The sequence below is a fragment of the Pollachius pollachius genome, assembly GCF_949987615.1.
Source record: "Pollachius pollachius genome assembly, chromosome: 7".
Taxonomy (NCBI): domain Eukaryota; kingdom Metazoa; phylum Chordata; class Actinopteri; order Gadiformes; family Gadidae; genus Pollachius; species Pollachius pollachius.
This window is the reverse complement of record NC_136940.1, coordinates 5,686,164-5,703,490: the sequence shown is the minus strand read 5'-3', so window position 1 is coordinate 5,703,490 and position 17,327 is coordinate 5,686,164. Positions and strand designations below refer to the sequence as shown.

Genomic DNA, 17,327 nt, shown 5'->3' with positions numbered 1-17,327 from the left:
AAAGGATAGAAAGTAGGTTAGTTGTGAGCCAGTTGGACACGTTTGGAGAAATTGGTAATGGGAGGTAATAAGTAATATAGATGTTTAAAGAGGCATGTGTTGTAGCATTGTGTTGATTACACAAGGCCCAAGGGAATGGTAAATCTTTGTCATCTTCTTTTTTTTCTTCTTCAGTGAGGCCAATACATGGGATCAAAAAGTATAGATCTACCGCAAAGACTTCAGACCTACTCAAAAGATAAGCTACCCATACATGCCCATAGTTATTTTCCCTTGAGAGGTGCAATTGGGGTTCTGCCCTATTCTCCATAATGTGTAACCATGCTCAATGAAAGTTGTATCAGGCCAAAACCAGGATATGCTCCCTTGGACATAAGAATCCGGGGAAACGTGTGAGGGGACTGGCTCTGACGCAAGGCAGTGAAGCAATCTCAGGTGGTGAGCATCAGTGTGGCACATATTAGATTGGATCTGACTGAAAACCTATTCGTCCACAGCTCTGAAGAATTCAACTGAGGTCATAGACAGGCCTGCATTAACCTGCCATTGGGCCCTGGGGCTGATAGGTTTCGTAGGCCCCCTGAGAGGGGATCTTACAATGAAGATGTGTAAATTATTCTTTTCTTGGCTCATGATCTTTGTAAGCCCCAAACAAAGAAATCACATTGTCTTGGGCCTACGCCGATCGGGGGGCCTATCATGGGCCAGGAAAAGAAAAAAAAAAGTGCATTAAGGCGGCCTTGGTCATAGATCAAGACATTTAACCAAAATGAGATTAATTTTGTCTACATTTCACTTCTTCAGACATCTTAAGGTGAATCAGATTTACACAAATGGGTATTTTCAACATTGCCCCACAAAGCAACCAACATGCTGTTATTAAGTCAAAGTGCATTATAGGCAAATGTTTCTTAGCTTACCATCTATCTCACTACTTTTAAATGTACTAAACTTAAAAGGTAGTTACTTAAGTTAGTATTTGGGTCAGTGAAATGACCAATTCCCTGAGTAATTCTTGGAAGTGTTAAATATAAAGGAATATGAATTCAAATGTTTTAATCATTTCGGACCTCCTGACTGGGGACCTATATGCAAGTAATTGTATTGTTGAAAATGGGCAGTTATGAGTCATTTGAAATGTGTTAAACGTCTTTCTCGAGCAGACAAAAACAAATACTGCGGACAGGAAACAAAGACATAACAGCGCAAGTCGTAGCAGACCTCTTTGACATTGTCTAGCATTGATCAAACGGCTGTCATAGTGTAAAGTCACATCTACAATGAGATTTGCATATCTTCAGTATTTGTTCATGACATGATTAGCTGACACATTACCAATGCTTTTCTTTCAACTGAGGTAACTTTTAAGTGAAGAATAACCACATTAATCAATAAGATTAAATCTTTAAGTGACAAGAATCTGTTTGCAAAGAATGACATGATTGGCAGATGCCACTGAAACCGTCGGTGCATGAAGCATTATTGTCCCATTGGTCATAAAGAGTTGGTTTTAGTCAGGCCTGGGCTTGCAGCAGATAATTATAAACTCAAATATGTCAAAAGGTGTATTATGTGGGTACACTTTGGAAAAAGTACCAAAATGGAAATATTTATTAGTACCGTTACCGTTAAAGTTATCCAGCGTTCAATAATAATTGAATAATGTATACATTCATTTCAAAATGATCAACTTGAAAATATAAACCATAAAACCAGAAAACAAGGGATTCTTAATAAAACAGTTATTTATTTGACTTTAAACTAAAATTGTCCGACAAGCACATTACAAGGGCATCATAGAACTTTCCCCAAGGCTCAGTGATCACTTTCACACAATACACTTGGCATGTGAACCTCCGCTCCTCCCCCCCTCCCCACCCCGAAAAAGGAAAAAACCAAACCGAATAACCCACACAGAAAAAAGGGAGCTTGTTTAAGTGTGTGCGGCCGAAAGATGGTCTGATTGTACAAATGACCGGCCCTATTTGGTTTGGTTCAAAGCCACAAATGAGAGAAGAAACCAGCTCGCCTGCTAGAAGCGGGCGGTACACCAGGAGGCACAAGAAAACATGAAGCGCACACTTGACATCCCATCAGACTCGGCCCAGGGTCACACTGCCCGGTTGATGAGACCAACAGCGGTTAACAGCTTTCCTTTTAGAAAATGACAATGTTGAATTTGTTTGTTGTGTGTTGGTTTATTTTAAAGGAAGGGGTGTTTTTTGTAAGTTATGTGTTGGTTGACTACAATCAGAATCTAAACGTAGGTAACATACGATAACGTCTGTTCACTAAACCCTTTACTCTCCGTATGAAGGTCAAAACAGCTTTTACATCAACAGCGGAGAAAAGGTTTCATTCTGACTTTTCCTTCAGCGGTTATCTTTTCACCAGCCCCCTTTTCCTCTCCTTCCCCCTCCCATCAACTTCTTCTTCCATTCCATTTTCCAACCGTGTAACCTTTCTCCGCTGTTGGCAGACTGACATCATGAGATAAAACTAAAGGGTGCTGGATAGAAACATGAGGTAAGAAAGTGGTCAGATCCATGACACCGTCTAGCCAGCGATAGCGCGACGTGCCAAACAGCCACAGAATCGGGTGAAAGGGGGAAAAGAGGAGTAGAAAATAAACATAAGTGCAGTAAAAAAAATAATAAAGGGAGGGGGAATAAAAGGACTTACACAGCTTTGCATCTTTGGTTATAAAGTAGGTCAATACATTTTCACAGCTTGTCAGCTCCACCTCCCACTTCCAGCCCCACAGAACATGCACGAGTAGAATCATAAAAAGTCGGGAGAAATATATGGCATGTCATTTCAGTTTCTAGTTTTACGCTGTTGTCAAACAAAGAAACTATCATAAAAGTAAGCTTTCTTTGCGGATACATCCCATCACAGATTTCATATCTCAAGAACAGGCATTCTCCTGTACAAGCCTTTTTAATACTTTACACTTTACAAAATGTACATTCAACCTGGAATTAATATCTTTTAATATTGGTATTTAGTGTTAGCACTATTTCGCAAGGAAAATTTCTTCAATACAGAACTTATTGCCTACTTGGGGTCTACTTGTTTCAATGGACTACCAATTGAAAGTCTGCCATACCAAAAGGATCACATTTTATTTGTCATTTGTGTCTACCGAAAGAAGTGTTTCTGTGACATTGTTCGTTTACATTATGGAAATAGCAGCCCTGAAATAAATAAATGCAAACAGTAAAACTGAACTAATGAACATATAGCAACCCATTTTAAAGAGTGTGGTACTTCTTGGCAGAACAAAATAAAAATCCTTGCCGCCTTGAAACAAGCCAAACGCCCACTAGCTCCTCCCCCTTCCGGGTGAGCCGGCCCACTCCTGCCCTCCGAAGATGCTCTGGGCGGAGCAGCAGAGAGAGAGGGAGAAAGAGAGGTGTGGGTGGACAGTGATGGGGCTCCCCTTGAGATGTTTTGACGAGAGGAGGAGTCCTGTCTCTCACCGCGTCAAGCGCCGGCCTGGCAGCAGCTCCCACCCTCTGCCGTGAGAAAAACCAAGCCACCCCGCACCCCACCATCAGCCCCTCTTCTCCTGCTTCAACAGGCTAAACCTCACTGCTGATGCTGCCCAAGTTGTTGTCGCTGCTCCTTTCTCCGTTGCACTGGCAGCGCTCTGTGGTAGGGGGGGCTCACCAATACTTATGGGGGGGGGGGGGGGGGGGGCATGCTCGACTGTGCGTTCAGGGGGCGTGGCGTGGGGCCCCGGAAACGGACCCTCTCTCGGGGAGGGGCCGCCGCCCTTCAGGGAGCGAGGAGGATGACGGTTGATGGTGCTTCCTACTTCCTTCCAGACAACGTCCCCCGCCTCCACTCCGGCCTGAGAGGGGCACGGCTGGGGGGGGGCTACGTCTTGCTTATGTAAGGCGGGAATTTGCAAGGGGTGCAAGGGAACGGCGAGGCGGGGCGAGGTGGGGCGGGCGGGAAACGGGATCACGCCGAGGTGACGTTGGGTTGATGGGGGTTGTTCGGACCCCCTTCGTGCTGCATGGCGTTGGTGTTGTTGTTGTTGTTGTTGAGGGCGGTGGGTGTGTTGCTGTCGCCCAGGAGGTGTTGCAGCTGCGGTGGGGAGGTGGTGCCGCCGGCGCTCTGCGTGCTCGACAGCTGGCCCAGTTGCTCCGTGTTGGCCAGGGATTTGAGCACGGCGTTCTCCCGCTCCAGCATCGAGTTCCGCTCGTACAGCTCCTTGATCTGCTCCTTCAGCACCTCCACCTCCTCGCGGACGGCGTACATCAGGTGGCTCTTGACCAGGTCCTGGTGGGGAGACACAGACAGACAGACAGACAGACAGACAGAGAGAGAGAGAGAGATGGAAATAGAGTTAAAATGGCCCCCGGACAAAATCAAAACATTTGAATAAATAAACCAGTGACTGTCATTAGATTTTCGATTTAAATATGCTTTGAAGGACTTACCATTGCCTGTTCGATCTTGTTGTCGATGGCAACTAAACTGGCACCAGACGCACTGTGGACCAGAAAAACAGAGAGAGTTATGACAGGTAACCACTTAACCAATTCATCAGATGGATCCAGTCGTCAAAAATCAGTTCATCTGCTGCCAGTGGCCCTGAGGGGTCTGGATGAGTCACTCCGACTACTTCACAGGGAAAGATATTTATCAGCAGGGGAAAACACTAATAACCTACACTGTGTTTCTTAATACAATGCAGGTTATTTAAAACCCATCCCAGCACACAACTGGCCTGAAAAGATTGAGCACTATTGTAAGATACAAGGCCAATAATTAGCCATTGTTATATTCATCCGTGTTTCTCTGGTAGCTAAGTAGAGGGAATATAAAGCACCATCCCCTTGTTACGGCTGTCGGGAGTCGATTGGCTCCGTGTTTATTCATTTTGAAAAGGGGAAATCGAGAAGTGGACAAGTCTTAAAAACGACGCCAAGCCTCCTACCCATTTCACTGATGATCGTCACAAGATAACGGAAATGGGAACGTGATACATTCCGCATGTCAGCGTTGCAACAAAGAGTGAAAGTCTTTTAGGTACTACCGAATCAAATGCATTTGATAAGATTCAGTAAAACCTTCTAACAATTTAGCAAACCCGATACAAACATGGCACATTAAAAAAAACAAAAACATTTCCATCGCTAGTCGCTAACCGCGCCCACTGTCCTGAGGAAGACTCCTCAAAGGAAGCACAATGGGCAGATGTTTAGGTTCCCCCTTTTCCGGTTCATATTATGAAACAAATCACAATTGCGTGCAACGACAAGCAAGAAAACCAACGGCAGAAATAAACGTCTGCAGCGGTCCTTTAAAATGGGAGATTTAAACCCTCAGACTGTTTCAAGCGTTACAATCGAGTCACCTTAATTTTTTTAACGAAGCACTGCAACCACGTTGCAACACAAACCAAACCCACCCCTCTTGATGCGCACTCACCACTTACTTCACTCGTCCAACGATCGCTGTAGAACAGCACAAATATATTTGCGCGACTGTATAAAGTGTCCGATCACTTCAAACAAAGGAAGGTTTTGTGAGTGCACGCACACACACACAAAAAGACGCGCAGCACACACGACGACGCCCAGCCTGGACGTGGATGCTCACTGCTATGGCGGCCGTCTGTCCACTAGACGGTGCTGCGGGTTGATTTTGATCCAGGCTGCGGGAGACCGGGGATTCTCTATGGAAGCCCGTAAGAGGCTACGGGTCTGCGGGACACTTCGCAACTTCAACCTCCGTGCCAAGGCGCTTACAAAAGTTATTACGCGCGGCATCGAGACAACTGACGTGACCGCAAAAGTGCTCGTCCAATTAAACTTCTATACAAGAAGAATAGTATTAACTAAACAACCCAAATCAGTTCCCCCTCAGAATTATGGGGTGCTGTCCCCTACCTGAGGCATCTCGTTCTGTACGCGACCAAACGGCTCGAGTATGTAGGTGAAGAGACGGGCGAACAGGGGAGGCTGAAGCTCATTCTGCACCGCATGATGTCCAGAGGATTAAATCAAACAAGCCCAGGAATAACAAACAGCAGCCAGGTTTCCCTCGTGCAGACTGTCGAACCAATGTTCGGCCGCGAGTGAGTGGAGGCTTAAAAACCCTTACGACATGCACGCTTGTCAACACGGGGGGAGGAGTCATGCCCTTCCTCCCAAACTCCAAACCCACCCAGGTCTGTTGCACAACTCTAAAGCGCCATACAAGCACGCTACATGTAACCAATAAAGCGTCTTCATATGAAGTGAAATACGATAGAGATAAAGAGAAAGAGATAGTGATAAAATAAACTAATCTTCAGCCTACCCGGTGTCCGTCCCCTTCACCATGTGCATTTATTTATACAGTATACATAACGTTCAAATACGCTCACAATCCAAAGGGGAATTTATTGTGAATACTATGCTCCAACTTTATAATTGTCCTTTTTGCTGTAGTTGTCATTAAGGTTGCATAACGAATTCCACCAATGTTTATAAGGTGTAACAAACTTTGAAGCACTTTATTGGAGAAATAGGTAGTTAGTGTGTGTACTTTGGGCAAAATGGATTCCTTTCCTGACCAACTAGCTTTTAGGCAGTAAAGCTAAAGACGAGAAGCAAACAAGGATTTATCTTAATTTATTTGTTATTACAGCCAATGTGTATTTGACTATTTAAACTTCTGCCTCACCCCAGCGTGGCTAAACAAGTCACCCATAATAACCCAAGCCTCAGAGCTGACCTACACCATCGGATAGACGCGAAAGGAATAATTGCGGATATTCAAATCCACATCTGCATACCAACAGATAGCTAGGCACCTTTCAGCTGATTAGGGAAGGAATGGTGAGAAACGGATCCTCTGCGATCTGTCCTTTGAACTAGTCGTTTGCACACAGGGGCCGACAGAGATACAAGAATGCCCACCGGCTGGGGGGGGGACGTGGTTTTATCAGCAACAAAAACAGGCAGGCAGGCCGGGGCCGGTGAATTTGCTTGTCAGGCAAATGAGAGATTTGGCGCGGAGGGGTAAAATGAAGTGTGCACCCGACAACACAGCCCCGTCTGGCTTGTTGGTATTTGGCGTCCAAGGAAAACAACACACGCTGTCCCTTTGTGTTCTGATGGGGAATATGTGGCCCTTTATGCAAGGGACCCCTGATTGGGTGTCCACCACCACAAAATGAACTGCCCCCGGCCCGTGATGGGGTAAATTCGATGAACAGGGGACCGAATTGCCACTCTTGGGGCAAAATGGGGCAAATCTGGAGGTTTGCATTTATGAATATGAAACTGAACCAACCCTTCAGTGGTGGCATGCATAGAAACACACTGCAGGACGACAGCCAGCTGAATAAGGTAGACCCCCAGCCTTTAGGTGGTAGACCCCCGGCCTTTAGGTGGTGGACCCCCCAGCCTTTAGGTGGTGGACCCCCCAGCCTTTAGGTGGTGGACCCCCCAGCCTTTAGGTGATAGACCCCGAACCTTTAGGTGGTGGACCCCCCAGCCTTTAGGTGATAGACCCCGAACCTTTAGGTGGTGGACCCCCGAGCCTTTAGGCGATAGACCCCCAGCCTTTAGGTAATAGACCCCCCAGCCTTTAGGCGATAGACCCCCAGCCTATAGGCGATAGACCCCCAGCCTTTAGGTAATAGACCCCCAGCCTTTAGGTAATAGACCCCCCAGCCTTTAGGCAATAGACCCCCAGCCTATAGGCGATAGACCCCCAGCCTTTAGGTGGTGGACCCCCCAGCCTTGAGGTGGTCGACCCCCCAGCCTTGAGGTGATAGACCCCCAGCCTTGAGGTGATAGACCCCCAGCCTTTAGGTGGTCGATCCCCGACTCACCGTTCCTCAATGCAAACAGAGGTAGGGGTATGTTGGGTGATGGGTGTAAAGACGGAAAGGAGAACAAGATACACGGTCTCAAATCACTGCTAACCCACTGTTATCGGACTCAAATGCACTACTAAGCAAGACTGCAGGCTTTCAGCCTGGCTTTCAGCCTGGCTTTCATATCCCTAGCTGCAGTGACGTTCTCACGCCAGCCGGGGCCAGCAGAGAGTCGAATGAGAGTTGAATGTTGGAAATCCATAAGGACTGGAGGCAATTAGGGTGACTTTATTAAAACAACAGGGCCAGATCCAATGGTTATGATTGTATTAGTTGGTGTTTATTTTTTGTATGCGGTATAATTTTATTTGAATTAGTTGTTCTTGTCATGCAGCCTATCAGTCACAAATCTTGGTTAAAAGGACACTTTTCTCTGGGCTGAGTAAAACAAACATTTGACTAGCCAGCAGAGTAACCTAATAGACGACGTAAGAACATCTGATTATTTTGATGTTTGTTTCTGTGAATGAGATATATCTGCGATCCCATCGAAATTCATCAGACTACTTACTGGATAGTGTATTCCAGCCTAACTCGTGTAAGCATTCATGGTCCAACAACATTTCAACCGGCAGGAAAAGCCATTTGAGTCCACCGTAGTGCTTACACCCACTCTTAACGAAAACCATGAGATGGGTCTACTGAACATCATGTAGCGCCATAACAACCAATGGCAAGCCAAGTCATAAAGAAAATGCGTGTCATGTCGACACCCATTCATAGCTACAGGCGTTGACATCGGCCAAACGCTAAATATTAAAACATGACTAATCATATTCTGCTCATGATAGAACAACATGCATTAACCTGGCACAATACACTCCAGGATGTTTCCCAGAATACAGTATAGAGTACAATATCCCTGCAGTGCGACAGCCATAAGTAGTTGCTGTGGGCAAGCCGGGGTGTTGAGGATTCCCGGTCATGAGACCTGATGTACAAAGTGACCGGAGAGGCCCTTTTTTCGACAGAAGGTGTGACTATTCTGATCCACTGGGCGGTCCCAGGGCCGGCTAATCAACAGCTTCTGGTGACCGAGTTCTGCGAAATCAACAAGAATTCCACGCAACTCAACCCGAGAGAAGAAAAACAGGACCCACCATTCAGGGACTATCTTTAACCGTGATGCACACCGAAGGCAACGTGCCAGGATTTGCATACAACACATGGACGCCTATGAACAAACCCTCGCAGTGGTACGTCAAAGGTTTTGAAGGTAGAGTGTCTGTGGATCACGTTATGGTAATTAATCTGTACTAGGGGCCGCTCAACATGGCAAAAGAGGAAACCTTTTGGGGGGAAGTGTATCCACCTCCGCGCCACTAAATCCCTTTAAACGAGCGGGGGGTGCCTACGCTTCCCTGTAAACACACTGAAGGAACTGGAGCGCTTATGTTCTCTGCCATTGCATAACAGCTTGGCCTCACAGTGCCTCCAGATGTCTCCCCCCCCCCCCCCCCCCCCCAACACGAGGCCCCCAGGAGTCTGCCTGGCTGACCTCCCCAGACACGCGACCACCACCGCTGGCACCGCGGGGGGGGGGGGGGGCGTCAGACCCTGGCGACCGAGAGCCACCCTGGGGTGTCACAAGGGCAGTGGGGAGGGGTGGATCAGAGCCCCCGCTCCAGGGTCCACAGTTAATACAGGCGGGGTTATGAACGTTCTTGTTATTCTAGCCCGTGTTGGGGCTTTTTCCCCCCTCAGAGAAAACAAGCAGCTGTGTGGTTTTGTTAATAGTCGACAAGCGCTCATCAGACGGAGAGAGAGAGAGAGAGAGAGAGAGAGAGAGAGAGAGAGAGAGAGAGAGAGAGAGAGAGAGAGAGAGAGAGAGAGAGAGAGAGAGAGAGAGAGAGAGAGAGAGAGAGAGAGAGAGAGAGAGAGAGAGAGAGAGAGAGACCCCCCCCGCCCCTCGGACCGTCGTCCAGCTCCACTGGGGGTACTGTTGGGAAGGCACTAATGACTTGGTGTAGGACCAGAGAAACATAAGATCAAGGCACTCTCACAACCCTTTTCACACCCAGCTTCTTTGTACGCAATGAGGTCTTGTGACACTGGTTTGGGCTGGAGATTAGGAGGCTGTGTGTTGCCCAACAGTAATGGGGTTACCTCTGCAGCGCTAATGGCACCGTGCCACCAACTTGAATTTATAAACAACGGGCTGTTTACCTTAGCATCCAAGCGGCCGTTGCGTTTGATGTACGACGTTTCTGATGAAACAGATTGGTTCACCTTAGGTCACTCCACCGTAGGGAGGTGCCTGGTTTACAGTGCACATGAGTAAGGTCACGTCCCATTGGGCTGAATTGGATTCAAACAGGATTTCACCTTTACACCAGCTAAATACGCAGCGTGGAAGAGAGCGCGACTTGCAGTCTTGTGACATTGCACACCTAGTTGGGTGTCCACGAATACACAAATTCTTCTGTACCACAGTGCCTAACCATGAAGTTATAATGAGTAAACAATCGGAGATGGGCTTTGTAAACTCGTGTCAGGTTAACCAAACTCACTTCACAGTCATTTATCTGCAGGCTGTTGCCTCCAGGGCATCCTTTCCAATTAAACCATATCAAATTGAGCACTTGAGTATATTATATGCAAAACCTGCAATTAAATTGTGTTGTGTACTACAAGGTATGCATAGTACACAGATCTTGAAGATAAATCAAGTGCCTGTCAGGTGACTGATGAATCTGGAATTCGTCCAGGCTCAAATGAGAACGGAATCATAACCTTTGCTTTTCCGGTAAAAAGAAAAATGTTTTACACACTTCTAATTTGTTTGTTTGCCCTTATTTTAAGGCTGCATACCTAGTCTGAGTCTAATTACCTGTCTGCTATATTTACTGTATAAATAAACCAGCATGTTATTGCCCATAATCACAAAGCTGTTCTTTATGACTTATTGGGGTTGAGGTTTGCAGAACGATTGCTGCTGCTTTCAGGGACAGCGAACACAAACTCACAATGATTTAATTCAGAAGGGCAACCAGGTAGCTTTCCAAGAATGTTTATAAATGCTGTGAGTGGAACTTCCAATTTAGAAAGCCCTTTGGAAAGGAAAAAAAAATGAACTAGACCTCTTGTTCCATGAAAAAATTAAACCATAAGTAGTTTCTAGGAAGACCTAGCAGAAAGGTAGCTGGATACAACATGCATTGCACACAAACGGCCATGCAAACAAGCACACACTGACCACCGTGATATTTCATGGAACAACACCCATCTCTTTTTTTTTTTGACGATTTCCACAAAGCCATCACTTTCTGGAATGCTCCATTATGCCCTCCAACTGTTTACGAGTTTGTACCCCCACTTGAACATGCCCCACCATGCAGGCAAGCTGGCCAGAAACAAAAGGAGGTGGATTGTGGTGGCTTCCATCAGAGTTTACTAGCGGTTAGTTTAAACAGTTGTGAATAAAGCCTGCACTGTTAGTCACCCAGAGCCTGGAGGCACTCTTGTTGGAACGGGAACAAACAGAAGCCCTAACCTTGGAGTCAAACACACAGAAACCACACCGTTTAGCAGTTGAATGCAAATAGAAAATAGCATATCGACAACATGAGCCATGGCTGACTTAACACGGACAGGGCTGGTACTATAGGCTGATTTGATGACAGCCTTTGTCGGTATGGATCTCAAAGAGGGAACACCGAAGGGTGTATCTGGTGACGTGTTTTGAAAATGAACACTGAGGCGTACACGCTACAATGTAAACGCACGCATGTGTGAGGTATGCACTCTCAAGTGAAGAGATTTGCATCTGGTTTCCCCGAGTAACTTGTATCAGAATCTTACAAGTCAATTACTCTACGTAAATCATCTGTTAATAATTAAACAAGTGAGCCTTCATTATCTTATCAACCATCTTATGCTGGTCTTGTAGGCAAATCGTTGATATAAGCCTTCGAGTTAAGGCCAAAAGGAGTTCTCATTCAGTTGATTCACATGCAAATGCAGGTATAAGTGTGAAGATGCATTAAATAGATTGGTGCGTCAATCTCCAACTGTACAGCCTAGTTAAAGGAGAACTTTGAGTTTTTCAACCTGTACCCTACATTCCTATCATTGTGGGTTTAAGGGACTAATGCGGACAACAATTCATGAAATCGGTCCAGTATTGAGCTAGAACACTCCAGCAGTAATGCGCAAAAAAAGCGGCCGCCTGTAATGTAATCCTTTTGGCCAATAACACCCTGTCTGTGGCCTCCAAAAGTTTGGTTTTTCCACTGACTAGCTTAGATCATATTATAACATTATGGAAAGGATGATCTGTTTGTTGTTGTGTCAAAAAATGTCCCGCTCAAGGAGAAGTCTCGCTCTGATATCTGGATGTTGCAGGAACTTTTCCCATTCTACTCTCAATTGTCCTTCACCAAAATGATTAATCGTTTGGATAACACCAAGTTCTGCTTTCTGAAGAGCTGGAGAAAGTTTTCTGTCTCCAGCTCTCACCCACATTTCCAACATTCTTCCAACTTCCTGCAACAACTCAACTCTTGAGATACATCTCCTTCAGCGAGACTTGGTCGGACGCAATAATAAACAGACCGGATCAAAAAAGGTTGGACTCCTCTATAGCGTTACTTTTCATGATGTTAGAGCATAATCTGAGCCTGTCAGCGGCCAAAATAAGCGATGTTTTGGGTGTACATTGACAACGCACAAGTGACCCAGAGGAATACATTGCAGCCCATTTTCGTGGCTTACAGCTGCAGAATTCAACAATTGTTTTTAGTAATTGTCGGCCCTTACACCTCAACTGATTGGAAAATAGGGTCCAAGTTGAAAAACCCTACGCTTTCCTTTAATTTATTATTATTTTATCAGTTATAATTTATTAAGGTGCAAAGCACGTCAATTGTCATTTCTGCTCCTGTACATTAAAATAATGTTAACAAAAGGTGAGTGAGACTTGAATGACGGATTTATAATTTCAAAAATAATTAATTTTTCAAACTCTTCTTCATTTACTTAAACCTTCATTGTGGTAATGAGTTTCAAAACACACACGCACACACACAAGTCCAGGAGGTTTATCTTCCATACCCACAATGCCATGCATTCTTCATGCAAGAAAACTCAAGAGCGAGGTCAGGCTTAGTTGTTCAGTGCAGCCTGACTCATGTGTGAACACAAACACACACACACCAAGGCAACCCAAGCTCATACCTATTTCCGAGGGGTTTTGACCCCAGTAACCTGCTACATGGGAACGCTTTGTAGAAAGCTGTAGATGGGTTCCTGCATTTTAACATGGTCGGGAAGGAGAGAGAGACAGACAGAACAAACAAACATGAGCGAAGCGAAAAAATAACCAGAAAATGGAGAGATCAGATACAAAAACAAAGAAAGGAAGTGAAAGAGAGTCACATTTGTGCTCTATAATGCATTATGTAAATTATGAATCAGGAAATAAAATGATTTTCCTGTAATATCCTATCCTAAAAGTTTGCAAGTTTGGCAGGAATTTGAGAAAAAAATGAGGAATCAAAGCTAACCTTGAAATGTACCATTAAAAAAAAGCACAGAAAGCGAATGGAGTCTGAAGTTTAAAAAATAGTGGCAGTTGGCTTTTGTTTATTGGACTGTGGACATGCTGACGCAAATAAAGGACATCATCGTTGCTGAGGCACACCCCGTTTCTCTTTCTCTAGTAAAGACAGTCATCCAGCTTCGTCTTTGGCCTCACTGGTGGCAGAACATGCAACCAATCAGGGCTGCTGAAAGAAAAACGCTGCATGTGAAAGCTAGTTTAGCCACCAGTTACCTGTTCCAGTCATTTTAGATACTTTTGCTCACATAAATAATGGCTTCCACTGTTCCATTTTACACAATAAGCAAAGACGTAAATGTGAACAATCACTTTGTTCACATTCATTTCAGAAATAAACGCTGTATATGGTACCGGGGGGGGGTTTCATCAGTTTACACAGACATCCGTTATGCAACTTGGCTTCTTTGCAACCGAAGGGCAGCTTTTTTCATCTGACTTTTCATTGTTAACACAGATGTTTTAGAAGTAAATATTATGGCACAATAGCAAGAATGCATACTACAGTGCAGAGCAACAGGGTGGCCCTAGGATTCCATTTAATCTTTGTTTTGGACCCAAAAAAAAACAATGCTAGTTTCTGTGCTTTTTTGCTAGTCTAGGACACACCAGTTATTGTTTAAATCTACCAGTACATATGCTAGGCAGGCCACCGGGTCTGCAAACGTCTTCAAGAAGCACATAATAATGGCGGAAGTGAACAGTAACAGTAAGATGGAACAGATTGAGGGGAAAAGAGAGAAGAACAGCCACATGAATACAGGGTGAGATAAAGGAAGAATCCAGAGAGGATGTGAATGTTTTTCTACAGTAGTGGGTTGCCACAGGAAGTTGGTTATGCATTACAGCATGGCAAGTTTATTCACACTCAAACACACTGACAGACACACACATTTTTCCATAGAACGTGAAAACATTTCCGTTTTATAAATATGCTGAGAACCAGAATTGAGATAGAACCTGCCAACAATCCCCCCTCCAATGAAGTCCAATTACAAAAAAGTTGTGTTTTGTGCGCGGGTGGTACGGGTGCTACATTACCTAGGTACGTGCCCAAAAAAAAAAAAAAGCCTTAATTGTCATCACGGAAACACCCAACCACAAACGCACTCCATCTGTTACAGTTGACAAACGCCAATCAGCTGACTGACCGACTGTCTCATAAAAGGGAGATCCCTTCAACTTGCTCAAACCTGCAAATCGACCGTTTTACTACATGCAAAGGCCCTTTCTGACATAAATCGATCCACTGAAGACAACAGCAGAGCCAGAGATTGGAATGCTCAAAATGAAATGAGATAATGTGAGCAGAGCATCCATTACTGTATTGACACTTGACAATAGTTGAGTTACTGCAGTTTCTATGTGGCTCCATGACAGATTTACCTTCCCCTCAACTGGAGCAGCCCAGGTACGTGCCTTAGCCTCTACCAAGGTTGCATTTCCTCAATGAAAAAAAACAGGTGTGGATGAACAAACATACGTAGGTGTTGATGTACAAACATTCGTGTATGTTAACAAGTCCAATGAGATGACGGACAGGAATGGAAACAATTTCCTAAATTAGGGGCCTGACAATGGCCAAGCAAAGCCCAGCATTCCCATCATCCTTTCAAAGAAAATCTTAAAATAGTCGCAAATATTGTTTTGAAGTGTTATTTGTGAATGCCTAGGCCCTTGAATTCAAACCACATGCAATACACCCAGGTCCTCAAACTAAGAACTTTAACTGTACAAACTGATAATCAATGACTAATTGTAGTCACCTACCACACATATATTTTATCTCTATACTTTGGTATGATCCGACCCATGTATTATGAATCCACAACACAATGCAGCTCCGGTCTGTTAAGTGGCCAGAGGGAAACCCTTATCTGTGTAATTAAACGATTTCCCTGATGACGTATAAAGGAAGGGAAAATGCACGATGAAATCCTTTGGGAGGAGCTTATCTGCTTGACCTACAGCCATGAGTCAAATGCACTTACAACACATTCAAATCACGTCACCTGCGTGTCCTGAACTTGACAGGCACCACACACATTTCCTTGACCAAAAAAGAATACCCCAGACCTGCAGGTATGGTCGGCGGTAATTGCACACCACATTTTTCCAGGATTACTTCCCCTCAAAAGCCCCTAAGCACTCCTGGCCCAGGGCCCCACTTGTCCACAACTTGAACTTTGCAAGGCGAGAAAATGCGCAGGCGTCGGGCAGACATGATTAGAATTGTTTTGTATAGGGTGTCCACCGGGTAGAGCACCTAACATATAGGCTCAGTCCTGATCGCAGCGACCCGGGTTCGAATCCCGCCTGTGATCCTTTGCTGCATGTCCTCCCCTCTGTCTCCCATACCATTCCTCTCTATCTCACTCTATAATAAAGCATAAAAATGCAATAATAAAGCTGAAGGAGAGGTAGGGCCACGCTTGCGTCATGTTTACATCAACAGTTCTATATTTCTTTCATCCAGAAGAGTGCCCTCCCCTGACCTAAAGAGCAGGAAGCTACACAGCCCCGCTGCAATGCAGTCTTTATGCAGTGAACGGCTACAAATAATACAAGACAGCATTGTGTTAAGTAGGGCTGGAACTATTGCTTCGATTAATAATTAAGTATTCTGCTGATAATGTAGACAGGTGCCTATATTAATAGTGTTTACAGGAATACCTTTTATTACTTAAGAGGCCAGCTAGACTAAGAAGTAAATGTACATTGGCACATGTGATACACAATTCCCTCTGCAAGCCACAAAAGGTGCACCAGGGCAGGTATCAACACTTTCTCCAGAGGAAAACAAACAAACAAACAAAGGAAAACACTATGTAACAGTGTCGTGTGTGTTTTTCCACTGAAGTAGCTCCTAAGTGGCCATTGAAGGGTTGCGATGTACGGTAAGCCAGGCAAGGGTCTGGCCGCTGCTTCAAGAGGCAGGATCTCACCATTGGACCAGTTGCCTGAGGCAGTCACATGCTATTGACAGATATCCGAGCACATCTCCTGGTCCCATGATGCCTGCTTGACAGGGTAAACGCATGCTAGGACTCGTCAACAAATAAGCTTGGTTACCTCAAACAAACCTTGATGGCCCATAAAGCCTTTCAACGAACGCACAATGGAGGAAACTGGAAGCAGTCCAGCAATGCGGTTGAATTTGTTATTCCAAACTACGTAACACTGAAAAATATATAATGACATGGAAGATCAGTCAACACATCATAAGTCTGGTTCATAGGGCAACTGCAAGCTGTGAGAAGTGGAAGACAGGGAAGGCACTAAATCAAATAACCAATCTCCTTCGACAGATTAAGTGTAAAGTACAAACGCTAAGGAATGGACTTTAGGTCACCAAACTCAAACACGCAAGATATTTCAGCAACAAGTCACTGAGGAAACACACTGTTCTTCCAGAACACGAGGTCATCTCAAGAGTTGGTAATTTTCTGAAGGGAAAATACAACGTAATAGTGGAGAGAAAAAGTTTACAATCTGAATCCTTTCAAGTTGAGGACCCCGTGTTCAGCAGGAAACGAAAAGAAAAAAAAAAAGTACAGAGGGGCTGTTTGGAAGGCAAAGTAGCTGGTCCTCCTTAGGTTGGTTTTCACCCTGCACGGCCACACTGATGCCCTTTCTCACACACACACACACACACACACACACACACACACACAGTGACCCATCGGATATGAGTACGCAACCATATGTTCTTCCGTAACGCCTGGAGCTATTGTGTGGAGAGCTTTACAGCTGAAGCAGGATGCTGGGCAAAGGTGAGTCAACAGTCAAGAGGATGGGACGTAGCCCGGCAGTGATCTAGTGCTGGTAAAACACAGCGACCGCTCTGCTCTACATAGTTTGAGTGAGAGGAAGGATAGGAAATTA

The 17,327-nt window shown here is 45.0% G+C and overlaps 1 protein-coding gene across 1 annotated transcript in view; it reads right to left on the bottom strand.

The window, feature by feature from the left end:
- Positions 1-1,609: 1,609 nt before the first annotated feature.
- The window catches only part of tsc22d2 (TSC22 domain family 2), a 29,591-nt gene continuing 13,873 nt past the window's right edge, over positions 1,610-17,327 (bottom strand). The window contains exons 2-3 of the mRNA XM_079739877.1: positions 4,452-4,503; positions 1,610-4,290 (exon numbers count right to left, since the gene is read on the bottom strand). Coding sequence (XP_079596003.1) covers positions 3,970-4,290; positions 4,452-4,503 — 373 coding nt within the window. The 3' untranslated portion in view covers positions 1,610-3,969. The remainder of the gene's footprint in view (positions 4,291-4,451; positions 4,504-17,327) is intronic.